The sequence below is a fragment of the Taudactylus pleione genome, unplaced genomic scaffold, assembly GCF_031769625.1.
Source record: "Taudactylus pleione unplaced genomic scaffold, aTauple2 ptg000305l, whole genome shotgun sequence".
Classification (NCBI taxonomy): Eukaryota; Metazoa; Chordata; class Amphibia; order Anura; family Myobatrachidae; genus Taudactylus; species Taudactylus pleione.
In genome coordinates, this window is record NW_028284706.1 from 670,432 (window position 1) to 698,273 (window position 27,842).

At 45.4% G+C, this 27,842-nt stretch overlaps 1 protein-coding gene across 1 annotated transcript; it reads right to left on the minus strand.

Moving 5' to 3' along the window:
• Nucleotides 1-317: 317 nt before the first annotated feature.
• Nucleotides 318-27,661, minus strand: LOC148511501 (uncharacterized). The gene is made up of 12 exons (XM_088442112.1): nt 27,572-27,661; nt 26,918-27,157; nt 23,955-24,063; nt 23,516-23,601; nt 21,424-21,889; nt 21,218-21,328; nt 20,588-21,098; nt 20,120-20,233; nt 19,829-19,963; nt 7,152-7,292; nt 748-1,026; nt 318-417 (listed from the first exon to the last, which is right to left on the minus strand). Exons 1-7 carry the CDS (start codon nt 27,659-27,661, stop codon nt 20,830-20,832), a joined length of 1,371 nt encoding a protein of 456 aa, XP_088298238.1. The 3' UTR covers nt 318-417; nt 748-1,026; nt 7,152-7,292; nt 19,829-19,963; nt 20,120-20,233; nt 20,588-20,829.
• Between the last annotated feature and the right edge of the window lie 181 nt (nt 27,662-27,842).

Genomic DNA, 27,842 nt, shown 5'->3' on the forward strand with positions numbered 1-27,842 from the left:
AATCAGTTGCCTTCGTAAGATTGTCCTAAGCAGTTTGGCCACCAAATAGGAACCTGAAAAATGGTGTAAACTATCATGTTGACCACCACAAAAAAGGAAAATGACATTGGTACTGGGAGGTGTTTCTTGTGCCTGTTTGCATTCAAAATACAACACACAATCTGTAGTGAGATTCTGGGGCAAACCTTGCTTGAAGAGTCTACTTATGTCAGTGTAAAGAATCTTGGATTTACTCCAAACGCATGAGACAGAGCTTGATTTTAAACAGATTTATTAAGAAACAATTTGTAAAAAAAAATAAAAAAAAATAATTCCGAAGGAGGACCAACAGATGGTCAAGGCCCTGCATTAGCCCGGTGACCTGCTCCCGCATACGGCCCACACAATTCACAATCTCTTCCCGACGCCTCTGTTCCTCTGTGGGTGACAAAAGTTTGGGGATTAATAAATCGATAATGAAGCAACATTGTAAAAAAACAAAAAACAAGCAAACAAAAACTTACAAGCTTGTGGGCCAAAAAAACATTACACGGATAAAACCCAGCACCCCAAAATGTCGTATGCCAAAAATACAAGGGCCCTAAAAAAAGGCACACAGGTGTGATATGTGTATGGTGACATCAGCAGGAACAGGTAAAGACAACCCCCAAAAATACCCTAAGGCGAAAAAAAGACAAAAAAAATGGGGACGACACATGATTACATACAAACAGTTTGTGGTGTCCAAAATAAACTTTAAAAACATACCGTTCTCCAAAACGACAGAGCCAGAAGCCACTCCCTGGACCACCTCGGAGGTGGCTACATTCCCCAACCCGGGGGGCAAGGTGTTTTCGCGATCCTGGGAGGGGGTATTTGGAGGAGGGACGGATGGAGGAGAGGGGGAATTGGGCTGGAGGGGAAGTAGGCCTGAAATTTCGGCCACAGGGTCTGGGGAGGAGGGGGTAATAGAGGAATTGGGGGTTGGAGAGAGGGGCCGGGACCGGCGTCTTGTGTGGCGATGCCGCCGTAGTGTTTGCTGTGCCCCTAAAAAATGACCAAAAAATTGTTGTTAGTTTCAACAGGAAACCAAAAAACAAAACAAAAAAAAAACAATAGGACAGACATGAAAACATGCACATGCAGATATGACTACAATGACTCAATAGGACAGACATGAAAACATGCACATGCAGATATGACTACAATGACTCAATAGGACAGACATGAAAACATGCACATGCAGATATGACTACAATGACTCAATAGGACAGACATGAAAACATGCACACGCAGTTAGGGCCCACAAGATAAACTTGAAAACCACAGTCCAGAACACTTACTTTCCGCAATCTGCATGCGAAAGCATGCCAGCAAGCGGGGCGTCCGCCGGTGCAGGTCCGACCACCTGCGCTCCAGCTGGCCAATATGTCGGCGTGAGCCGAAGGAGCGCAGGCGTCGACGTACCTCCGCATATGCGGAACGCTTGCGCCTATTGGAGATGGGTGGAGGCTGACTGGTGATCCTCCTGTCCATCACCTCCGTCAGCACCAGCAGTTCGCGCCTGGTGTATGCGGCGGATCTTATGATGGCAATGGTGTTTTTTTGACAAAATATTTTTAATAAAGCACCCCAAAAAAATTTGATTGGCTAATGTATTTGGGAAATTAACAGGACCAATTCTATTGGTTAGTGTATGAGTCATGTGTTCGACAGGGCCAGAAATCTCTTGAGAGTTATGATAGGCTTGATGCAGTGACATGCGTAAGCAAATTTAAATAAAGAAATGAACCACTGAAAAATTGTGGGGAGACAAACAAATAGAACAATTGTTTAATTGGGGCTAACATGTCTTTTGAACAATAAAAGCGAAGGTTTCAGCCGTACGTATTCTGCGAGCAAATACAAACACGGACAAGATTAAAGTTTATTGCATTGTGTTGAAAAAAAAAATACAATTAAGCTAATTGATACATTGATTGGCATGATACGATTGAGGGAGGTAGGCCGAAAAAACGAGCAGGTAATCGGAATCTGACAGTCCCACTTCCGGTTTGTACTTGTGCGTGCGTTCCCTTCAAGCCATTTCGGGGATGTACGCTCGCTATTTGGCACGCTCGTTAGTCAGAGGAGGGATCGCCTGAGTTTGGGGCGGATTTTTAACTGCGTAGGAAAATACGAGCGAGTGCTTGAATTTAAATATTTTTTTACGTACGGCGAACGTGCGTACGCCCACTTGCGAGTGGGTCTGAATGAGGGCTCTTGTCTTGCAGCACAATCTTTGTCACACAGGATGCTATTCGATCTGGGACCAGCCCTGGAGACAGGCCAGTGCAAAAATGTGAATGTATGCATAGTCTCTGCTACCAGTATGCCATGCAGGTTATGAATAAATAAATAACAACCCCACACAATGACAGAGTATGTTGTGTAAAAGGTGAGACTGATTTAAGTCACTGAGGTGTGATCCCTCCCCCCTTCATGTGATGCATAATTGGGGCTGTGCTTAATCCTGTTTGCACTCCAAGAGTGAGTGTTTACCTTTTAGAGCAATTTATCTATTGACTGTAATTATATTTACATAAAGTGACAGAAGTACAATGAGAAAACCATCTCAGCAACTCTAGTGTTTTGCAGTTTGTAGAGTAAGATGAGCAATAAAATCAAATAGCAAACATGGTAACATTACTATTACCAGTTGGCAGCCATTGTCTTTAAAGGCCCCTAGACACTAGACGATCCTTTAAACGATTTTGACGTATCGGATTTTAACATCAATAATTTTTATTGAAAGAAATTATTTTGTAGAAGGGGTACAAAAAAGAAGTGGAGGGGAAGGGATAGAACATAGGGCCTGATGCAGACCCGCTCGCTAAGATGCATACTCTCGCTGCTGTCGATGGTATACAGGGCCTCATTCAGAGACGGTCGGAGGATGCAAACGGTCGCTCAGAAACTGGGCGGCCACTTGCATCCTGACCGCCCGCCTCTGTTGCAGTCGTTAGGCTGTGGGTTAACACCCACAGCTCTAACGACCGCTCGGGTGATGGTCGCGATGGTCAGAGACCATCGCAACCATTGGGGCTTACGACAAGACATTAGGGTAGGGTCTCACTTCTCGTAAGCCCCGGAGAGCTTCTGGCTCTGTCAGAGCCGGAAGCTCTCCACTAACATCACTAGTGATCACCATCAGTGATCACTAGTGATGTCAGTGGGGCCTCCCCCAAACGGCAGGCGTTCCCATGGGAATGCCTCCGTTTGGGCTGCCACCCCCCCGGCCCGCCTTCCAAACGGGGGCGAGCTGTCAATCAACATTGACAGCTCACCCCCTTTGGAAAGAGACCCGCTATGACCGGCGCTGTCGGTCGTAGCGGGTGCTACGACCGGCGCTGTCGGTCGTAGCGGGTCTCACGCATGCGCATGAAGGAGCCGGCTCCCTCGTGCGCATGCGCACTGGCAAAACATTGAGGCGGCCGTGCGGTCGTAGACCGTACGGCCCTCTGAATAAGGTCCCCAGTGTTTATGCATTGTGCACATGCATATGCATCGCAGTGTGCATGTGCATACCTTAGCGAGAGTTCACAATGCGTTCTATGAATTCCTATTTAACCTCTATACCCTAAAGTCGCTATTTAGCGTTGCGTACGCATATGAAATAATCGCTTTCCAGACTTTGAGTGTGGTTCCAAAGCACAAAAGTTATTATTCACATAAAAGCATATAGTTACACGCCTTGATCTATAATACAATTAGCGCAAAGGTTATACAACTTACAAGGTACAGTCGATACATCCGCATGCGCTCTGGATCCAGATTTCCCGGCATCAACTATGAAACCTCCGCCAACAGAAAAAGAAAGATGACTAACTATCAGATCTAGAGTGCTTTAATATGTACTCTTGCAGAGATAGGCAATACAATAGAACAAATTGGCATAATCCCATTGGTTCTTCCTCCTGGTTCTTCTGTTATGATGCAGTTCATAGGTCAGTTTGTATTATAATAGTTCAGCCCTCCAACAGCTCTTTGTGTGCATTTTCCCGCCGAAGAACAAGCCTAAACTGGCTAATAAACATTACATTACAGAGAACATTTCAATGCCCATCTCTCTATGATCCATAATTCGCAGACGCATGTTGCGATCTCCTTGCCGATGGAACCGGAGATCTGTAAATAAACAGTGGTTTAGAATAGCACCAAACACGGTCTGTTTATCATGTACTAAACCATAGATATCAAATACCTGCCTTTCACAACATAATTGATAATAAGTAAAACCTCTAATATTAACCTTAATGCTAGGGAACCTTTATGTGTAAGTATACAGTGTGTCGGTGTGGTTATTTTAAGAAAAGACGCTAGTATGCGTTGTGCGTCTACGTGTTTGTGGAGTACACCATGGTACGTGCTTTGCGGGGTTGTTCATATTATATGTAGTAATAAATGTACGTATTTGTATAGTGAGGACTTTTAACAGTGTTCTATTGTGTGGGAAACGTATACTACGCTAAATAACAACATAGCACCGTATATTACTGAAACTGTGTGGGGAACGCAAAATAGCACTGTGTAGCCATTCGCAAAATGGTGTTGTGTAGCCATTCGCAAAATGGCGTCGTGCAGATATTATTGTTACAATTTAGGTCTCAGCCAATCATCCGGCTTCGACAGTTCGCTCGCTGCATATAGACAGCCCAGCAGAGTGAGTGACAGGAGAAGCCATTTGTAGGTGGTAACAGGGGCTGGCCATTAAAAACAGGGGAGTGGAGGTGCAAACACAGGCGTGCTTGAGCATCTCAATGGCGTTTTAGAGGTGTGCATAATTATAAGACAGCATCTTAGAACACGTCACCTGGCTTGTTTTTACACTGAAGTGCTCGCAGTGCTTGCGGCAGGGTATGGTCAGCCTCAAGTGTTGCAATAGCATCCGATGTACTGATGGTTGTATACACTTCCTGGACATGACGTGCACAAGTGGGCGTCTTAAACAGGCTGGTGGGTGTCTGCATACACTATGTGATCGCTTTCTAAGAAATACTGGCCGTGTCAATGCGTTGCTGTGTGGTAGTACTGCCTACGCAATTTGCATACACATCATGCAAGCGATCAGATCTAGCGAGCGGTTCTGAATCAGGCCCATAGCAGTGGCAAACGCAGGATTTTGAAAAGGGGGTTTCCAAATACCGAATACAGAGCCCCCCACCTCCTCTACCCACTGAGCTACCCCCTATATTAATTACACACACACATATATACACTCTATAGACTTGCCAAATAACGTCAGTATATCCCGAAAGAACATAGTATACTGTACATCCCGTCATATTAATATACCACACAGCACAAAATACTACTACACAATCGACCAGATATAATACTACAACCCGTAGCCCATCTCAGGGCCTGATTCAGAGCCGGACGCTATTTGCGGTCGTTCGTTCTGAAAAAAGGGGTGGCTATTCAAATGAACCGTTCGCCCTTTGCGGTCTGTTCACACCTCTATGTCTGAACGAGCGAACAAAACTTGCGGTCGTTTTTTTGGAAACTACGCCCCCTGGTCGCTCGCATCCTACGTCATGTCCGCTATTTATTAGATTAATCGAGTACATCGACCAGCGTATGAACTGCTCGCTATTCTTGTGGTTGGTTTTTTCTACCGCAATCTTGCGAGCAGTTCTGACTATAAAATAACCCAGTGACGTGGTCAATGACGCTGCTGTATTAATTATGCACACACATAAAACACCCGTTTTGACCTTTAAGCACTCCTGCGTTCTGATCTCCACTGCCCGTTTTCAAGCACCTTCCCCTTTACCACCCACATACGCCTCCTCCTGTCACTCAAAATAACAGGCATTCGCTATTTAGCGAACAAACGATTTTCGGCCGCACTGACTGGTTCGCGCATGCGTATTACGATCCATATGCATGCGCAGTTGGGCAAACATCGCTCGGAACGAACGAGCGGCCGCTTACGAGCGGCTCTGAATCAGGCCCTCAATCCCAAAAAGCCTCAATCCCACTCCCACAATACAATACTACACTCCCTAACCTACCTTCCCTACCAAATAAAATAGGTATACACACACCCTGGTATATTACATCCTTAAGCCTATCTCAATTCACAGATAATATATATAAATATACACCCCCAGATACATTACTATACCAATCATCTCCCCTTCCCATCCCTGATGCATAACTATACACCCCAGATACATTTACCTCACCCCCTTTAAACATTACTATACCCCCCCTCCCCATACATTACACCCCTCAACCCCCAGACAATATGTTTACCCCCCATACATTACACCCCTCAACCTACCTCTCCCTCCAGGTTATATAAGTATATACCCCCACCTCACCCACTTAACATGAATAAGTACTTTACATCACCCTTACCTCTGATTGCAGCATTATGTGTCCCTCACACCGGCTGCTGCCTGCATGGGACATGGACAGGCCCATCAAAGCAGGAGGGGGCGGGGCCACGTAGAGGGGGGTAGACTCTGGAAGAAGCAGGGAGACAGACAGGCCAGGCAGAGCAGGAGAGAGAGGAGGGGGCGGGACTTAGATAGGGGGCGGGGAGAGGGGACTTAACTCATCCCCTGCAGGAGAGAAAGAAGAACAGGTGGCCTAGCACGGACGCAATGTCGCAGCTTGTTACTGGAGCAGTGCTGAAGCCTTTGCTCTACCCTCCTATGAGAAGGGTGCCAGCAGCTGTCTGCAATGCATGCCGCTAGTCACAGTAACAGGGCGCCGCTGATCCTAACAGAAAACTGCTCTGTACTTACAGGCAGACATCTGTCTGTAGCTGTTCACCGGCAGTATCATCTGCACTCTGCGGGGCCCCTTCTGAGCCCAGGTCCGATACATAAGTTCCGGTTGTACCCCTCTGATGGCGGCAGCGATGCAGACAACACACACACACTGACAGACACTCACAAAGACTACACACACACACTGACAGACACTCACAAAGACAACACACACACACTGACAGACACTCACAAAGACTACACACACACACTGACAGACTCACAAAGACAACACACACACACTGACAGACACTCACAAAGACTACACACACACACGGACAGACACTCACAAAGACTACACACACACAGGCAAACAATGACAGTATAATTGATTAAAGAACACCCCCTCACCTGCGGCTCCAAGATAGAGCGCCGGGAATAGAGAGCCTCTCAGCCGCCTCTCACAATGCTGCCGCTACAGCTCCCCCTACATTCAGCCAGCAGCACAGCCCCAGCCAGTTGTATGTTAGCTGAACTCCGGCTGCTCCTTCTCTTTAGAAAAAATAAATAAATCAGCTACGCGGCGATGGAGCGGCGACCAGGGGGGGTTTCTAGGTACTCAGAAACCCCCCTGCGTGCGCGTATGCATAGTACATAAAATGTATAAGCTGAACATATGTAATGACAAATCTTACAGTAAAGAAATAAACATCAGTAATCAATAAAATATAACAAGACATCAAGTAACATCATGGGGGCTCTGCTTCATTTAGACTACATTGAAGAGGGTTAAACTGAGATGTCTGCATTATTAACTGGGCGCTCTCACCTTCTGTCACAAATTTTTTCCATGGCATCCATTTCACAAATGGAGAAGATGCTGAGGATAAATAGGGCATAAACTCCCATAGTAAAATTAAAATGTACTTTATGAAAGACTTTTAAGACGGGGGGGCAGAGTCTGTTTCTAAAATTGGGCTAAAGTGGCGCGCGCTGCTGAACAGATATGACCTAGCGCATAGCGGTAATGAGAATAAACTGCCATAGGAAATATGTGTAATAAGGCTAAAGATAGGCTCAATACTTTGTTAATCTACTGGAAAACCTCTACCCAAAAAGCATGGAGAAGAGGACAGGACCAGAAAATGTGAAATACATGCCCCACTTCACCGCATTGTCGCTAGCAGTATTTAGAGCAAGAAGGCCAAAATGTATGCAATAAATTAGGAGTAAGGTATAACCTATTTAACAATTTTACATGCATTTCAGAGTGATTTAAACAACAAGCTGTACAATAATCATTTTGTGATCACATTTTCTCATGCACCCCTTTTAACCTGTTTCATCTAGCTTGTGTCAGCTGTTTTCCTAGGTGCTTTGCAACAGGTGTGCTAGGTGACTGTCTCACATTTAAAAGCAAAGTTGCTGTGAGCTTTAAACCTTGATAGCACACCCTGAGTTTAACACTAATGTGATGGCTATGTCTATGTTATAATTCTGAGCAATAGAGTAGGGACTTGCAGTAAAATGGGGTCCCTTGTCGGGGGCTGCAAGCTTAAATGCATTGATCAATTCATGAACCAAAACCCCACTGTTTATTATTATTATTGTTATTATGGTGAATGCAGAGCCCCTGTGATTTCTATTTAAACAATGTGGTCACATACCATGTTGCACCCCAAATCTAGGAATGGTGAGTGCCATGGATCAGTGCTTTATAATAAATATATATATATATATATATATATATATAAATAGCAACCACAGCAGCGGCACTCACGGGTCTTGCAGAAAAGATTCACACCCACACAGGGGACGTTCGTTCAACGTTTCAGTCCACTCAGACTTTTATCAAGAACGCAGCTGCTGTGGTTTCTGTTTACATATAGTATATTTATATACTTCTGAAGGCACCGGGGCCATTGTACCCTTTTTTTGTGTGGAGTGCTAGCCTCAAGGACTATTATATGTATATATATATATATATATATATATATAATCAGAAAACTCAGCACTCACCATGTTTAAACACTCACAATAATGTATAAATAAATAATGGGGTTTTGGTTCATGGATTGATCAATGCATTTAAGCCTGCAGCCCACATCACGGGACCTCACTTCTCTGCAGGTCCTACACTATCTGTCACACTGATGGAAACCTGGTAGCTGCTATCACAGAGTTTAAACTGAAAAAATGTTACCTGGTTTAAAGCTCATCTGCCAGCTAATGGCTTTTAAAGGCAAGGCAGTCACCAAACATAGGGCTTCATTCAGAGGCGGCCGTACGCTCTACGACCGCACGGCCGCCTCGATGTTTGCCCAGTGCGCATGACTCCTTTGTGCGCATGCGTGAGACCTGCTACGACCGACAGCGCCATTCCAAAGGGGGCGAGCTGTCGATGTTGATTGACAGCTCGCCCGTTTGGAAGGTGGGCCGGGGGGGTGGCAGCCCAAACGGAGGCATTCCCATGGGAACGCCTGCCGTTTGGGGGAGGCCCCACTGACATCACTAGTGATGTCAGTGGAGAGCTTCCGGCTCTGACAGAGCCAGAAGCTCTCCGGGGCTTACGACAAGTGAGATCCTACCCTAGGGTATCGTCGTAAGCCCCGATGGTCGCGATGGTCTATGACCATCGCGACCATCACCCTAGCGGTCGTTAGAGCTGTGGGTGTAAACCCACAGCCTAACGACCGAAACAGAGGCGGCCAGTCAGGATGCAAGCGGCCGCCCAGTTTCTGAGCGACCGCTTGCATCCTCCGACCGCCTCTGAATGAGGACCATAGCTTCTATCATACTACCAAAAAGGCAGCTGACACAGGTTATTATAAACTAGTTTGCACATGGGGTGCATGAGAAAGCTTTAAAAATTAACCGCATAAACAAAGTCAGAAATCCACTGCACTCGCCACTCCCAGATTTGGGGTGCAGACCTGCACTCGCCATTCCGAGGCATGGGGTGCAAGTGGCTTGTGACCACATTGCTTAAATAAATAAAATCAGAAAACTAAGCACTCACCATGTTTAAACACTCACAATAATGTATAAATAAATTTTATATATATATATATATATATATATATATATATATATATATATATATATATATATATATGAAGAAGAACTGCACACACTTCCAAATTGATGCTAGGGTGCCAGGTCAAATATTAAACATGCATGTATTGTCTCCCGACCAGCACTCCATCACTAGAGAAAAGTTAAGTAAGCTTTAATATGCCTTTAAAAAAAAGCCAGAAACATCAATGAACAGCTCAAACAATGAAAAAATACACTTAGTGTCAGACAGAAAACCACAGAGTCATAACCGAGCATCTGAGCATTCTGTAGGCAATGCTGTACCCCAAAGATTGATGTGAACCAGCTGTTTCTGCACAATTCTATGTTTAGATTCAACACATAAATCATACTTGCTGACATTCCTGGGCAGCTTTCCGGGAGCAGCGGGAGGGGAGCTGCTGCTCTCCTCTTCAGGGGGGCGGGGCCAGATGATAGATGACATTAGGCCCCACCCCTTTACAGAAAACCCCCGCGATTCATGGGTCAGTGAGGAGGGGACGGGGCTAAATTACTCAATTTACACCATTTAGCCCTGCCCCTTCCCTACTGTCACAAAAATTCCAGGTAACATTTCCCCATCCTGCCCACTTCACTAGGAAGTGGGTGGGATGCGGGAGGTATACCTACTCTTTCGGGGTGCGTGGGGTTACCCGAAAAATCGGGAGCCTCCCGCGATTCCCAGGAGAGTAGGCATGTATGACATAAATTGCAAGAGATTTCACATAAATATCTTGCTAACTGCTAAGCATGGTGACTACGATCTGACCCCCATGTACTAACTTTCCAAATGCTAAAAAGAAACATATATTTAAATCTTAACAAAATCTTTAGATAATGTAAACTACAATTTGTCTTTGGGGTCCCCCCAGTCCAAAATAGACATCTTTCAATTTTTCTTCCACAAACCACAACCAATCCCGGCTGTCAGGATGCCGCTGTTCAGAATACCGACAGCGGGATCCCGAAAGTCAGAGTCCCAACACCTATAGTAAGTATAGGTAAGTATTTTCCCTAGCCCTTCCCTAAACCTCCCTGGTGTCTAAACCTATCCCCTCCTTCCTAGTCCCTAAACTTAACCGCCCCCTCCCCGCACCCTAAACCTAAGACCCCCGTCCAGGTGCTTAACCCTAAGCCTCCCCCTAATGCTTAACCCTAACCCCGCTGGCTAACGCTAACCAACCCCTAAAAACCCGATACGTAACTTCGGGATGCTGACGGTCGGGATACTGATGCCGGGATCCTGATTTGTCGGGATTTCGGCTCCGGTATTTGGACCATCAGCATCCCGCATGCCGGGATGCTGACTACAGCCCATCGTGTGCAAGTCGCGGTCACGACTTGTATCCTTTAAGCAATTTACCCTGTCAGGATGGGGTTATTCCAGTTTCTCCTGTCACTAGGTGATCGACACTCCTCAGGAAGTGACGTGTCATTCACAGTGCTACGTGATTGGTGCTTCCTTCTATTTTTACTCACTGGACTTTTACCGCCTCGCCAACTATAGCGTATCTGTGGATTCCATTGGTCAGCGTTCTGTTCCTTTACAGATTTTGACCTTCCCGAAGTGGCTTCCGTGCCACCTCCGACTCTTAAACTTCCCTACAGCTTCCAAGCCGCATCTACACCACCATGTTGCCATCAGCTCTCCAAGCTGCAGCACCGACTAACAGTTCTCCTACCATTGGCTCTTGCCGCACTCCCAGCAAATTTGCCACACCAAGAGCTTCCGTGCTGTTCCCAGCTCTCCAGCTTCTTCTATGGCTACCAAGCCACATCTACACCACCGTGCTGCCATCGGCTCTCCAAGCCACAGCACCGATTACTAACTCTCCTACCATCGGCTCTTTCCGCACCCTCAGCACATTTGCCGCACCAGCACCTTCCGTGCTATTCCCAGCTAACAGATTTCGCCGCACCAACGGCACATTTGCCGCATCATCTGCACATTTGCCGCACCATCGGCTCTCAAAGCCACAGCATACCATTTGTCTGTCTATTAATGGCTTTTGCCACACCATCGGCACATTTGCCACATCATTGGCACGTTTTCCACACCATCAGCTCTCAAAGCCACAGCATACCATTTGACTGTCTACTAACGGCAATTACCGCCCCATCAGCACATTTGCCGCACCATCGGCATATTTGCCACACCATTGGCTCTCAAAACCACAGCATACCATTTGACTGTCTACTAATGGTTATTTCCACACCATCTGCACATTTGCCGCACCATCAGGACATTTGCCGCACGATCGGCTCTCAAAGCCACAGCTTACCATATGACTATCTATTAACGGCTATTGCTGCTCCATCGGCACGTTTGCCATATCATCAGCACATTTGCCGCACCATTGGCTCTCAAAGCCACAGCATACCATTTGACTATCTACTAACAGCTATTGCCACACCATAAGCACATTTGCCGCATCATAGGCACATTTGCCGCAAACTATCGGCTCTCAAAGCCACAGCTTACCATTTGACTATCTATTAAACAGCTATTGCCGCACCATCGGCCCACAAGCCGCACCATCGGCACATTTGACGCATCTTTGGCACACTTGCCGCACCATCGGCTTCAAAAAGCCACAACATAAATTGCTGACTGTCCACCAATGGCTATTGCTGCACCATCGGCTCCCAAGCCGCACCATCTGCACCTTTGCCACACCATCGGCACAGTAGCCGCACCATTGGCACACCACACCATCGGATCCCAAGCCACACCTCTCAGACTGTATTATCTTCTCTCCTTATGCAAGACTCTTTCTTATCACCTCAGGATTGTAACATAATAGTTGGCCCAAAAAAGTGAAATAAAGAGTTGTATCGTACTGATAGCTTCTGCTAAAATGGAACAGGGGCAGAATCCTGCCCTATGTGTTTGCATCTCAAATTCAAGCTCTTGCCCAGAAGGTCCAGGAACTCTCATTACGGGTTAAAGAGAGCCGTTCTCCTGTGCTTCCAGGTCCTCTCCAAGAACCAAAGATAAACTTACTAGATTGGTTTTCTGGGGATCGCCTACAGTTTTTAAACTTCCGCAAAAGTTGCAAACTTTATTTCAGACTTCGTCCAGTCTCTTTAGGGACACAGTTGCAAATAGTAGGACTGGTAATCTCTCTCCTTCAGGGGGATCCACAGGCTGGGGCCTTCAGATTGCCTTCAACCCATGCTGCATTACAGACCGTTGATGCCTTCTTCACGGCCTTAGGCCTATTGTATTATGACCCGGACCGGACTGCTCTGGCAGAGTCTAATTTGCGTTCTCTCAAAAAGGGTCAGAAGGCAGTGGAGGACTACTCCTCAGAATTCCGATAAAGCTCTACACAGCCAATACCGTCACGCTCTTTCTGAAGCCATCAAGGACATCCTTGTTCAACATTCACCTTCTGAGTCCTTGCACGATCTCATGCAACAGGCCATTAGGATTGATCGGCACCTACAGGTCACCTCGTTCTCTCACTTGGGCTCCATCTTCGGATGCAGGGGAGCCAATGCAGATTGGTGCATCTTGCCTGTCACCTGAAGAGAAACACAGAAGACGATCTCTAAGCCTCTGCATGTATTGCGGTGACAAGGGTCATACTGTGAATAAGTGTAAAAGGCAAGGCCTAGGCTTTCAGGAGGATTTGCACTTAGGCCTGGCTCCCATTTCCTCCAAAAATTCTATATTAGTTTCAGCAGCCATCCAACTTGCTCACTCCACTCTGACTACTCCGGCATTTCTGGGTAGAAGGGGCTGGCAACTTCATGGATTTCCTTTTCTTCCGCACACTGGGTGTACCAGTTATCCCTTTGGAGCAGAAAATCACAATCTGCGATCTGGAAGGAGGATTGATTTCTTTGGGTCATGTCAAGTTTAGAACACCTCCTCTCCGGTTGTCAGTCGGGATTTTGCACTCAGAGAATTTGTCCTTTTAATTCTTGAGTGTCCCTTGGCTCCTGTCATTCTTGGTCTTCCATGGTTTAGGGATCATAATCCCATTATTGACTGGCAGTGTGGAGAGATAATCAATTGGAGTCATGCCTGCCAAAATCATTGCTTAGCCATTCCAGTTCGGTCAGTACAACCTGCGGTTGCCAAGGCTCCTCCACCCATTCCACTCCAGTGTCGTGATTATGTTGATGTATTTGACAAAAAACTTGCGGATGTCCTTCCTCCACATAGGTCCCATGACTGTGCCATCAACTTGATCCCTGGTGCTAAACTTCCCAAAGGTCGGTTGTATTCCCTTTCTGTACCGGAGGAAAAGGCGATGACAGAGTACATCGAGGACGCTTTGACTAAAGGATTTATCCATCCCTCTAAGTCACCAGTGGGAGCTGGCTTTTTCTTCTTGGGAAAGAAGGATGGATCCCTTTGCCCCTGTATCGACTATAGAGGACTAAGGCCCTCATTCAGAGCCGTTCGCTATTTGCGGTCGTTCGTTCAAAAACAAGGAGTGGCTATTCAAATGATCCGTTCGCACATTGCAGTCTGTTCACACCTCTAAGTCTGAACGAGCGAGCAAAACATACGCTCGTTTATTTGTTAAAAACGCCCCCTGGCCGCTCGCACCATACGTCATGTCCGCTATTTATTAGATTAATCGAGTACATCGTACAGCGTATGAACTGCTCGCTATTCTTGTGGTTGGTTTTTTCAACCGCTATTTTGCGAGCAGTTCTGAGTTAAAAAAAACCAAGTGACATGGTCAATGACGCTGCTGTATTAATTATGCACTCCCTTAAAACGCCCGTTTTGACCTTTAAGCACGCCTGCGTTCGGATCTCCACTCCCCCGTTTTCAAGCACCTTCCCCTGTTACCACCCACATACGCCTCATTCTGTCACTCAAAATAGCAGGCACTCGCTATATAGCGCACAAACGATTTTCGGCCACACTGACTGGTTCGCGCATGCGTACTAAAAACCGTACGCATGCGCAGATGTGCGAACATCGCTCGGAACGAGCGTACTGCCGCTAGCGAGTGGCTCTGAATGAGGGCCTAAATTACATCGTAATAAAAAATTCATATCCCTTACCTCTTATTACGGTACTGTTCAATCAGCTGCGCCAGGCAAATATCTTCTCTAAGATTGACCTTCGAGGGGTGTACAACTTGATTCAAATCAGAAGTGGGGATGAGTGGAAGACGTCCTTCAGTACTCACTCGGGACATTACAAATATCTGGTCATGCCCTTTGGCTTATCCAATGCCCAGCAGTTTTTCTGGACCTGATCAATGACATCCTTCGAGAGTTTCTGGGGGTGTTTGTTGTTGTATATCTGGACAACATTCTCATTTTCTCTCAATCCCTGGATCAACACCATCAGCACGTATGTCAGGTTCTTCAAAAATTACGGGAGAACCACCTGTTGGAGAAATGTGATTTCAATGTCAGGTTTCTTTTCTGGGATATACTATCTCATCTCAGGGATTTTCTCTGGATCCTGGTAAAGCTGAGGCGATACTGAAGTGGGTCCAACCAACTTCCCTTAAGGCTATCCAGCATTTCCTCAGCTTTTCAAATTACTATCGCCGATTCATCAAGTCTTTCTCCAGCATTGTGGCACCCATTTTGAAACTGACCAAGAAAGGGGCGGATACCCAATATTGGTCAATTAAGGAGATCCAGTCTTTCAAAGCCCTCAAGGTTGCATTCACTCATGCATCGGTACTCCGACATCCTGATCCTAATCTTACATTTGTCCTAGAGGTGGATGCCTCTGAAGTAGGAGCTGGAACCGTTTAGTCACAGAAAGACCCTTCTGATGATAAATTGCACCCGTGTGCATTCTTTTTCTCTTCTGCTGAACACAACGTTGACGTGGGAAATCGGTAGTTGCTGCTAATTAAATGGGCTTCCAGCCAGTGTCTCCGAGGACTGGAGACACTGGCTGGAAGGGGCCAAAAACCAGATTATGGTTTTTACTAACCACAAAACCTATCTTACATTTAGTCTGCTAAAAACTTGAACTCGCGGCAAGCATGATGGGCATTATTTTTTACCCGGTTCAACTTTCTAATTTCCTTCTGTCCTGGTTCAAAGAACATCAAGGCTAATGCCCTATCCAGGAGCTTTGACCTATACAACAGGTCTCCAGGGCAGACAAAGCTATCATTCTGGACTCCTTCTTCCATTGTGCCATCACCCGAAATCTGGTTGATCTCATTTGGGCCTGTCAATCAGAGTCACCTCCTGAGAAGCCTTCTGGTCATTTGTTTGTTCCAGAGAAGTTTAGAAGAGAAGTTCTGCTGGATATTCACACATGTTGAGCTTCACCCAGGCATCAGTAAGACCTTAGAGTTGCTCTCCCGCTCTGTTTGGTGGCCTTCCTTGACCAAAGATGTGCGTGAATTTGTCCTGGAATGTGATGTCTGTGCTCGAAATAAGACACCTTGGACAGCACCTTCAGGTCTATTACTTCTGCTTTCCATACCTTGGAGACCCTGGACCCATGTTGCCATGGATATCAACGTCGCCCTTCCAATGTCTGCTCAATGTTCCATGATCTGGACGGGTGTGGACCGCCTCTGCCATAGTAGCTTTATTGGGGTCATCATAAAGTAGACCCAATGCGGCAAAAAAGGAGTCCACAGTCTGTAATGCCGTACTTGTGGAGGGAAGACCAAAGGCCCAAGTCTGAGGGTCTCCCTGTAATAGGGAAATTATGATCCCAACTTGTTGGACCTGCAAGCCCGAGGATCTGGGCCAGAGCTTAAAATAGAGCTTACAACTCTCCATACGGTTTCCTGAAAACCGGTCAGGCATATTAAGCTTTGGCTCAACCACCGCAGGGGCTAAAGCACCTTGAGTCTCCTCAACTCGAAGGGAAAGCTCCTGCACTTTCTGAGTCAGTGCCTGAATCTGTGTGGCCAGAATTTGAGCAGGATTTTGTGAGGGATCCATGTTTAATGAAAAAGAATAATACCCTTTATATGGCTTGAAATCTCTCTGTTTTGTGGCCGATTATAATGTTAGGATTTGGGTATATCTAAGAGAGAATGAGTCCAGCAACAGCCTTGAGGGCTGGAACACTTGGCTAGCTGTGGCGTGGAGCAGCCTTGAGGGCTGGTAAACTTTGACTAGTTGTGGTCTGATGGCTGAAGAAGTTGATGTAGCCTTTGCGCTATGCAGCAGCCTTGAGCGATGGTAAGACCTTTGACTAGCCATGGCCCTAGGGCAGTGATATAAGATGCGGCCTTTGGGCCGTGCAGCAGCCTTGTGGGCTAGTATACCTTGGCAAGCTGTGGCCTATGGGCCTATGGGCTATGGCCTATGGGCCACATGGGCTATGGCCTATGGGCCACAGAACAAGATGCGGCCTTTGGGCCGTGCAGCAGCCTTGAGGGCTGGTAAGCCTTGGCAAGCTGTGGCCAGTGGGCCATAGGACAAGATGCGGGCTTTGGGCCATGCAGCAGCCTTGACAGTGGTAGTCTGGTGAGAGACCTGTGCTGCCAGGTTGACACAGGTGGTGGTACACAAGATTGTGTACTAAGGACACTGGATTGCGGCCTGTGCCGCCGGGTTGACATAAGCGGAGCTACGCTGGATTGTGTACCCTGGATGCTGGATTGCAGCCTGTGCCGCCGGGTTGACACAAGCGGTTGTACACTGGAATGTGTACCCTGGACGCTGGATAGTGGCCTGTGCCGCCGGGTTGACAAAAGCCGCTGCACGCTGAACTGCGCCTGGATGACATAAACGGCAGTGCATGGATATGCGGACTGTGCCGCCTAGATGACACAAACGGCAGGTAGTAGATATGCAGACCATGCCGCCTAGATGACACAAACGGCAGGTAACAAAAGCTCACAGGAGGACTGGGTACTCAACTGGATAACAGGAGACAACACCAAAACCGTAAACACGTCAAACGCTGCCACCGGTATGGGAGCAGCGTTCGCATAAGGAGGAAATAGCCGCAGGACCCAATCCAGAACAGAGCATGGATGATGGACAGTTGATAGGAGGTGTTCAGCGACTGGTCCTCCGGCGTTCACATGAGCGGCTTGTGACAGTTCCTTGCTCAAGCCGGCCTTCTCTTCTGCCAAATTTAAACCTAGGTTCTCATCCAGGCCTGCTTCTGTTGTGGTCCACGGCCAAGATGAGTTTGTAGTGGAGAAGATCTTGGACTCTAGAATTTCCAGGGGTCGTCTGCAGTTCTTAGTCCACTGGAAGGGCTATGGAATGCTCCTGGGTTCCTGAGACAGCTCTACATGCTCCCAGGCTGAGAAGACAATTCTTTCAGGATTTTCCAGACAAACCAGGTTCTGGGGGCTCTTCAACCTCGTGTCAAGAAGGGGGTACTGTTACAAATCGCGGTCATGACTGGTATCCTTTAAGCAGTTAACCCAGTCAGAACGGGGTTACTCCAGTTTCTCCTGTCACTAGGCGATCGGCATGCCTCAGGAAGTGAAGTATCGTTCACAGTGCTGTGTGATTGGTGCTTCCTTCTATTTTTAGTCACTGGACTTTTGCCACCTCGCCGACTATAGCGTATCTGTGGGTTCCATCGGCTTGGCTGCATGGTCAGCAGTCTGTTCCTCCTTGTGGTACAGATTTTGACCTTCCCGAAGTGGCTTCCGTGCCACCTCCGACTTTCCAGCTTCCCTATGGCTTCCAAGCTGCATCTACACCACCGTGTTGCCAAGCTGCAGCACCGACTACCATCGGCTCATGCCGCACTCCCGGCACATTTGCCACACCAACAGCTTCTGAGCTGTTCCCAGCTCTCCAGCTTCTTCTACGGCTATCAAGCCACATCTACACCACCGTGCTGCCATCGGCTCTCCAAGCCGCAGCACCGACTACTAACTCTCTTACCATTGGCTCTTGCCGCATCATCTGCACATTTGCTGCACCAACAGCTTCCATGCTGTTTCCAGCTCCCCAGCTTTTTCTACAGCTTCCAAGCCACATCAACACCACCATGCTGCCATCGGCTCGCAAAGCCGCAGCACCGATTACTAACTCTCCTACCATCGGCTCTTGCAACACCATCATCACATTTGCCACATCATCAACACATTTGTCGCACTATCGGCTCTCAAAGCCACAGCATACCATTTGTCTATCTACTATTGGCTATTGCCACACCATCGCACATTTGCTGCATCATAGGCACATTTGCCACACCATCGGCTCTCAAAGCCACAGCTTACCATTTGACCGTCTACTAAATGGCTATTGCCGCACCATCGGCCCACAAGCCGCACCATTGGCACATTTGCTGCATCATTGGCACACTTGCCGCACCTTCGGCTTCTAAAAGCCACAACATAAACTGTTGACTATCTACCAATGGCTATTGCTGCACCTTCGGCTCCCGAGACGCACCATCGGCACCTTTGCCGCACCATCAGTACACCACACCATCGGCTCCCAAGCCGCACATCTCAGACTGTATTATCTTCTCTCCTTATACAAGACTCTTTCTTAACACCTCAGGATCGTAACACTTTCCCTGGGTGTGGTCTTTTCTGTGTGAAAGGCTGTTCAAAAATACCTATGGACAATCCTAAAATACTTTTAAACAGATAATATTTTAAAACTGCTATTACAGTAAACATTTACTGTAATGGTGCATACACACGATCAGATTTTTTCTTCAGATATGGACGATAACGATTTAAAAATCGTTCAGTCGTTCATATCTGAAGGAAAATCGTTCATATCTGACATGCCTGAACGATGGACGATCAACGATGCGCGTTCCCGTTTGTCAGATAACGATATCTGACATCTGATGGGTTTGCAGTCAGACTTGGACGATTCCATTCATTTTAATGCAGTCAAAAATCGTTCAATCGTTCAAATCGTTCAAATCGTTCAAAACTTTGGTCAAATCGTTCAAATCGTTCAGATCGTTTAATCGTTCAATCGTTCATCTGACAAATCTGACAAGTCTGACAAATCTGACCGTGTGTACGCTCCATTATAGCAAAGAGTATTTGTTTAAACTTTTGACTATTAAAACAAATAAAGAAAACATGAAAAAACACAGGAAAAAAATAACTTACCAACTGATGTTGGTCTTCTTGGTGTGCCTTCTGCCACGGCCACATCATCATCTTCAGGTTCCAGAAGATCTGGGGTGAAGAAAGGTCCAATTCCTGATGCTCCTCCAGTGCTGGTCGATGGTCCTTCTTCCATAACTAAAATTGATATAAAAAAAAAAAATTGAGACTATAAAAAACACATCCTGCATGTAAATCTGGTATCTACTCGCCATAGTTACGTAACATGCCCCCCTGGGCCTGGGGCTTCTGTAAAAAAAATAGCGATTATTTTATAAATAAGATATAACTAACCTTACTGTTCTCTTGGTGTAGGCTTCCCTATGCCGAAATCTTCCTCTGTTCGAAGTCTTCCAGGTTCTTCCACCGATGCTTGTCTATCTTCAACTGGATGCGGACTCATGCTGTCTGTTACAAAAAATAAATAAATAATTTAAACATTAAACTCAATTCCCACTAAGGGGCACATAAATGAGGGAAAAACAAACCAAAAAACAATGAGTACAAATTTAGGCTGTGAGCTCCCGTTTGGTCTTCTTTCGCATATACAGATCACTTCACCTGCATAAGAGATCTGGAGAAGCGATGAAGAATGCAGCACTGTGCTAGGGATGACAGGATGATTGGAAGGAGGATGATGGGTACCGGTATATAGGTTGGCCTGTAAACTAAATACTCTGTGTGTAGGTAATACACAATATGATGGTTGTCAAAACTATCTTTAGCCAAAGTGTTGGTTTAATACAACTTATTATATATTACCTTCTGATCTTGGAACAATTTCCAAATTTGGTCCTGGAGATTCCAAATTGATGCTGGGGATCGATGGCAGAACTGGCTGTGTAGGTTCCTCTTCACGCCGGTTGGCAGGATCATGGCGGTTTTCTCCTTTCTTAAGGTGCCTACACACTTGGCGATCTGCACACGATCCCACGATGTTTACGATTTCCCTCGAAATTCATCCCCGGCAGCTCTCCCACGTTTTGGTGTTTAAAGTGTCCAATTTACACACGATCTATCGTGCATCCAGACTTTTTCCAGTGCATTGTGTCCCAGATTGGCAGATCTGCCCTACAGCACGGCAGATCTGAAGATGCAATGTGCGACCAGCGGGGACGCCCATCGAGTGGGGACTCACGATTTGGGCATATTTTACATGATCTGTCGTTCCAATGCATAGGAATCAGCCAGATCGGGTAAAATATTGCCAAGTGCTTAAGCACCTTAATCCTCGGCTCCTTGCCCTTTGTTCTTCTTCTTGCTGTTGTAGAGTCTAATATATGCATAAAAATTGTCTTAAAATATAAATAAGTCAATCAAAATTTAAAATAAAACATTAATACAATTTAGACAAAGATCATTAATTATTAAAAATACTTCAGATTTGTTTACCACTTGCTGTACTTTCGATAGTTTCCGATACCAAAATAAGATTCTTCTGTCTCTCGGATGTCGATCTTTCTTCTGTCGGAGGTTCAGTTCTGGTCCTCTGTCTTTGTGGCGCTGAAGATGTTAAAAAGAAATAAAAAAATTAAACAATAATAATAATTTTTAATGAATTTAAGTTAGATTATATTTAAAATTACACATTTTGTTACCCTTTTGAGCATGTGTAGCTGAATCACGGTTGTCCAGTAATCCCCGAACGCCAATAACCATAATCGGATTCATATGGTCCTGGATCTTCTCTTCACACAGAAGCCATCGAATCGTCAAAGGTGGTCCTCCTCCAGTTCCTCTGTCGTGCTCTTGTTGTTTCTTCATCTTGTCCTTGGCTTGTCTCTTGCAGTCGGTGTACCTTTTCTTGCACACGTCGGCATCTCGATGTCTTCCAGAGGATGCGGTGACATTCGACGTGACCTCGTTCCAGATGTTCCTCTTCTCCTTGGCCGAAGTATTTTGAGCACGATGACTGAAGATCTTGTCATAATGCCTGTAGATTCCATCGATGAGCGCATTGTTCTCTGTCTCACTGAAGCGGATCTTCCTTGGCTTCTTTGATGTCTTTCCAGTTGCTGCAGTTGTCCCTTCTTGTGATGAAGGGATGTCTTCTGTCCTGTTGGGCTGTAAAAAACTTATAACAAACATACATAATATACACCTATAAATAAAAACAAGATATAAGAAAAATTTGCTACAAAATGTCACTACAATAAAAACTACAAAATGTGTCTGGGGCGTATATTGAAAATAGAAGGCCAGTGTACACTCACCATCCAGCATGCCCCTTGCTCTCTCTCTCGAGGCTACCACAGACTAGCCATTAATTTTCATAGTATCCAGGCCACTAGTGTGTGGCCGGAGTTTACTGCGCATGTGTAGAATTTCTAGAAAAATATGCACGAGCCATTTTCGCTGCATTTTTCATACTGTGCTTGCACAGAACACTGGGAAATTAGCTCCTAGGAACATTTTCCAAAGCATACTTTGTAGTGTCTCAACAGCTGATGTTGAAATGCAGGAGAGGTATGTATTTTGAAGTAAGATTGACAGGTGTGCGGTGAAGACCCCTCAGGGCCCAGGGGCCCATGCATAACCTCACACACTGGACCCATTACAGAAAAGATTTTTAATATATTTAAACTGAATTACTATCAAGATCCTACTACAGTCCCAAAGTGAAAAGTGTCAGGTTGTATTTTGAGTAACTGTAGTCCCTATTTTTGTCTCCTTTTTTGAAATTAGTGCAACTACTGATCTTTATTTTATTCTGCAGTGATATGGTAGCTGCCTAACATGAAGTGCCACCCTAGACTCACATAAATAACCGGTAGCAAAAAGTTAACGACTGGTTATAGTATAGGGTGGCACTGCATGTTCCGCTTCTACTAAATCACTGCAGAATAAAAAAAATTACCAACTGGTGCACTACTATCAAAAAAGGAGATAAAAATAGGGACTACAGTGAGGCAAAGTAAATCCTGACACTACATAAAAGGGGAAATACACAAATGCATGACAACACTTTGGGCCGTAACAAGGACAACAGAAGCTTTGGCATTCACTGAATTGATGCAGTGCAAGAGTAATCCCTATAGGAGTGTGTTCCACTGAAATAGGGATACACTTGTGCAGCATCAATATGGTGTTCTATAAAGAGCCACTGTAGTCCCTATTTAAAAAACCCTGTGTGTATAGCGTTGGTGTAGATCCCCAAATCTATTTACAAGACCCTGCTGCAGTCCCAATGTAAGTAATTAGTGTTACTGTAATCCCAATTTTTATCTCCTTTTTTGATAGTAGTGCAACAGCTCATCGCTTTTTTATTCTGCAGTGATTTTGTGGCAGCGTAACATGCAATGCCACCCTATACTCAGTTAAATAACAAGTAACAATAGGTTAACGACTGGTATAGGGTGGCACTGCATGTTACGCTGCTACAAAATTACTACTGAATAAAAAAGCAAAAACCTGTTGCACTACTATTAAAAATGGAGTTAAAAATTGGGATTACAGTGACGCTAATTAAAGCCTGAAACTGACATAAAAGGGGAATTACACTAATGCTGCAAACACTTTAGGGCAAAACAATGGCTTTAGTAGCTTGTAAATAATAAATAAATTTTTACATAATTTTTTTGCTACTGTAGACACCATTTTACCACTTGTGTATGCAGCGTTGGTGTGGTGTTAATAGTTTATAAGTGTCTATGTTATTGTGTGTGTGGAATTGTGTTATAATTACCATACCTGTGTGGACGATCTCCACGGTCCTGTCTTTGGGTTGTCCCCGCCGCACTCCTCTCCCTCTATCGTGACCCCTCTTCCTGTGATGCCTGCCACTCGTCACTGGTGTCCGAGGACCCGTTAGAAGAGTGGGGCAAACGGGGTGAACGGGGTCTCTTCTCCCTGGGCATTTCTTCAATAAACAACTATACTAAAAAAAAAAGAATATTTTTTAAAAAATTATTTACAAAACACTTCTATTTATAAAAAAAAAAGTAAAATCAGAATCCTGATGCATTGTTAGGACACCGACACCTGCCGGTAGGTATTGTATTTTAACCCTCCCCCTCTCCATACCCTAACCCTCCCTCCCCAGTTCCTGAACCTAACCTCCCCCTCCCCACACCCTAAACCTAACCCTCCCCCCCTAGTGCCTAACCCTCCATCTAAACCCGCTACTTACCTTTGGGATTTTGGCAGTCGGGATGGCGGCATTCTGACAGGTGTCGGATTCTGGTGCCCTCAATCTGAGTGCCGGAATCCCCGCAGTCCGGATATTGACCGCATCCCCTCTGAATTACACACGTACCCCATTCATTTACAAACACACTCCTCTCTGACCTTAGTGCCAACTTCACACCCTCTGCCTGGCTGACCAGTGCCACTATATGCACTGCCTACCTTACACTGCCTCTTGCTAGATAGATTAAAGCTAGAAGTAGGAGCATATGTAGGGGTATGGGAGAGTCTGATACCATACATCTGAAATTTTACAAATAAAATGGTGGTAAACCTAGTGCTGTATTATTTACGCTCCCTGTATTGGCAGAACCTATGATGTTAATAGGTGTCAGCGGTGTGCGATGGAGGTCAGTCCACATGGTAGATAATTGAACTAGGTTTATTAACCTGCAGAAAACAGGATGCAGGTTAACAGTAACACAGGGTTAATGCAGGTATGCAGTAGGTACAGAACACAGGCATACAACAGGTACAATAGATTCAGCCAAAAACATTAGGGGTTAATGCAGGGGGTGTATAGTGTGACACATATATATATTTACATATAGTCAGTGGTGGTAGTTGCTCATATAATATAGTCAACAGTGATGACACAGCCTTAAAACCAGAGCCTTTTGCTGTGATATACAGTCTCTGGGCCTGATTCAGCAAGGAACGCAGTTGCTAATACGCACGCAATTGGCCGATAGTTGCGTACTGTGCATGCGCATGAATCACAGTGCGCGTGTGCGAACTAGCCATTGCGATCGTGACTGCCATAGCAGTAACTATGTAGACCCATTGCAGAGTGATTGGCAGGTAGTGCCGTTTGTGGGTGGTGATGGGGGGGGGGGTCGGGCGAGCGCAGACGTGCCAGTGCATTTCAACGCCGTTGCAGGGGCATGCAAAAATTATCCACTGCGATGGCCTACGCAGTCTGAGGTCTGATAGCATGCGTAGAAGTTAGCAATTTCTGAGTAAGGTCAGGGCTTGTGCAAGTGTGTGTGAGGCTGTGTGAGCGTAGTTTTGAGAGCTGTACTACTTCCTTCGATGTATCTGGAATCAGCAGTAGCTTACGTTACAAGACAAAGCAAGCAGACAAACAGACAACCATGGTTGGAGAACAAATCAGACACAGACAACGAAGTAGTTTCACATCATAGCACTGCGTAGACCTTTCTGGGGAACAGTACGAGTGCTGGCTTTATTTATAGGGGTCTGAAAAGGTTAGTCACCATGAGTCAGCTTTATGCATGTGCACAAACAACTTGTTTGTGCCCCCCAATACTGACTGGACATATAGATAAGATAAACATATGACATTATGACGCATATTCTTGATGTGTTCCTCGCCTGCCATCTTCGTCAACATCTTCTATCTTGTTATCTTCAGACTGTCCAAGGGTCTCTACCCTTGATAGTACTTTATCTTCTCTACTCCAGACTGTATGGTGAATAACATGTTTTTCTGAAACTTCAAACTTATGTAACTCTTAAAATCACTCTTAAAGCCACATACAAATAGATAGAGCATTTAATAATCTAATTAAGCATTCCATGCTAACATTCCCCTCTTATCAAATGATCTATCTTTCAGTAGAAATGTCCATGTTTCTTTAGTAACTCCTTCTGGAGCCTCTTGATGTTCTTGTTGTTCCTCATCTTTGTTTGGCCTTTATGACTTTTGTTTCCTGCCTATCAGTTACCTACGATAACCAGCATATGACCTTATAGTGCCTATGTTATCCATATGTTATCCTAATGACCATATATAGATAGAGCAAATATCATTCAGCACATATCATTGGTGTTTATCATAGGAACTATTCTTACTGTTGCTTGAAGGTCAATCATGCCAGGAGGAAAATTGAGGAATCAGGTATCTGGACATCGGGGATTAGAGTATAGGCCCCCCTCATATGTAACTCCCAGGTGTTAAAGAGGCCTCTCCTGGGGCGCGGAATCTAGTCCACCTGATGGTATACACCAAGCGAGATATGGGCTTTGCTGCACCAAGTGAACAGGTCGCTACCCCCTAGATTGGTACCTGGAGCAAACACTGAGTATAATGCAGGAGGACTATACCTTCATGTGTCGAGGGTTAATTCAGAATTCTTGATCTTCATCTGTTTCACTCAAGCAAGAGCGATTCTGCTCATCTTCTTTAGTTGTGTACTTAATTCTTATCCTGACTCTGTAGCAAGTTGCTTGATCTCTATCTCCATTGTTCACTTCTTACAGTGCGATGCTGTGAACCCAAGTGTCTCTTCCTTCCAGCTTTACTGCAGTAGGTGTGGTCAGTAGCACCTGGAATGGACCATTGTATTGAGGTTCAAGTGCCCTTCTCACATGTCTTTTGAAATAGATCCAGTCTCCTGGACTCAATAAATGAGTACTGTCATCAGAGTCTGGATCTGGAAGCAAAGAGAATACTTGACAATGGAGGTTAGTTAAAGCTTTACACATTGCTTGTACATAGGCAGTTAAATCCCCATGATTATGCTGTAACTGCTGAGGGAAGTAACACCCTGTCTTAGGTACTGTATCAAAGCTTATGTGTCTTTATAGAGGTGTTTCTAATAGAGAACAAAACTGTTGGTAGACATTGTAATCAGGGCCTACCTGTTCCTATTACTTTTTATACTGATGTGTAAGGCCCTCTCTTAAATAGCTGTAGGTAATCTTTCTGCAGCTTCTGAAAGGGTTAGAGTGGCCTTGGAGTCTGTTTCTGTAAAATCTTTACTTTCTGTCCTGGATTACATATTTCATACATCCCGCATGCTGCTGCATTGAATTCTGGTGCCATCCATTGCTGCCACACAATTTGGCTTTCTTTGAACAGTTAATCTTTTCATGCATTATCTGTAACATGATTAGATACCAAGCCCTTGGTAGACACCCTTGTTGTCCTTTTTGCCCATATACCTTGTTCATTCTTTTACGGCTCTTATGTTTTATCCATGATTCCTTCTCTCCCTTGGAAACCTGTTCCTGGAAGTGCTGTAAGGTGTCCTCATGGATTGGAGCTTCTTGTACTTGAACTTGGTACACAGTTACTGGGTCTTGCAATACTGCTTTCTTTGCTGCTGTACATGCATAAGCGTTACTCTTTATTTCTGGTGTCTGTTTCTGGGTAGGGGCCTGTATCTTTACAATTGCTTCTTTCTGATGTTAGTTCAAGGGCAATGAATAGCTGATTAATCAAAGTTGCATGCTTGATATAATTTCTGGTTTCTTCAGGTAGGGGCAACTTTGTGGATCACATACCTGGGATTTCTGTAGAGGTTTGGCTGTTTGTCCTTCTGTCAAGATTCAAGCTTCCTTGAGTGCATACAATTCTTCTTCTTGTGCTGAGCACTATGAAGGTCGTGCTGTGAAAATTAAGATGTCTGTGTTTGAAGTGTCTGTATATCCTGTGTGTATGCTCCCATTAACATAGTATCTGGAGCCATCTACATTCAGGATTCTGTAAAGGAGTGTCCATTACATGATGAAGAGCCCTAACTTTAACTTACATAAGAGCTAAACAATCATGATGAGGAAAAAAGTATGTTTATTTTCTTTACTACCTTTACTGACAACTTCTGACAACTTCTTCCTCCTTATTACATGATCAGTCTTCATCTGTAATCTCAGTACCTTCTTCCTTATCCCATGATTCAACTTCATCTGTACTATCCCATGGGAATGCCTACCTTCTGGGTCCGGCCCCACTGACATCACTAGTGATGTCAGTGGGAGTGATTTTGGCTCTGATAGATCCAAAATCACTCCAGGGCTTGCGGTCACCGAGACCCTACCGCAGGGTCTTGTCGCAAGCCCAATGGTTGCGATGGTCTTGACCATCGCG

What these genes read in the sequence shown, in the direction of transcription:
- LOC148511501 (XM_088442112.1), bottom strand. Translation starts at nt 27,661, where the DNA reads ATGAAGTTGAATCATGGGATAAGGAAGAAGGTACTGAGATTACAGATG. An exon ending in CGTGGAGATCGTCCACACAG is followed by an intron (nt 21,890 to 23,515) that starts GTATGGTAATTA and finishes AGTTTTTTACAG; the next exon opens with CCCAACAGGACAGAAGACAT. An exon ending in AGCTACACATGCTCAAAAGG is followed by an intron (nt 21,329 to 21,423) that starts GTAACAAAATGT and finishes TAACATCTTCAG; the next exon opens with CGCCACAAAGACAGAGGACC.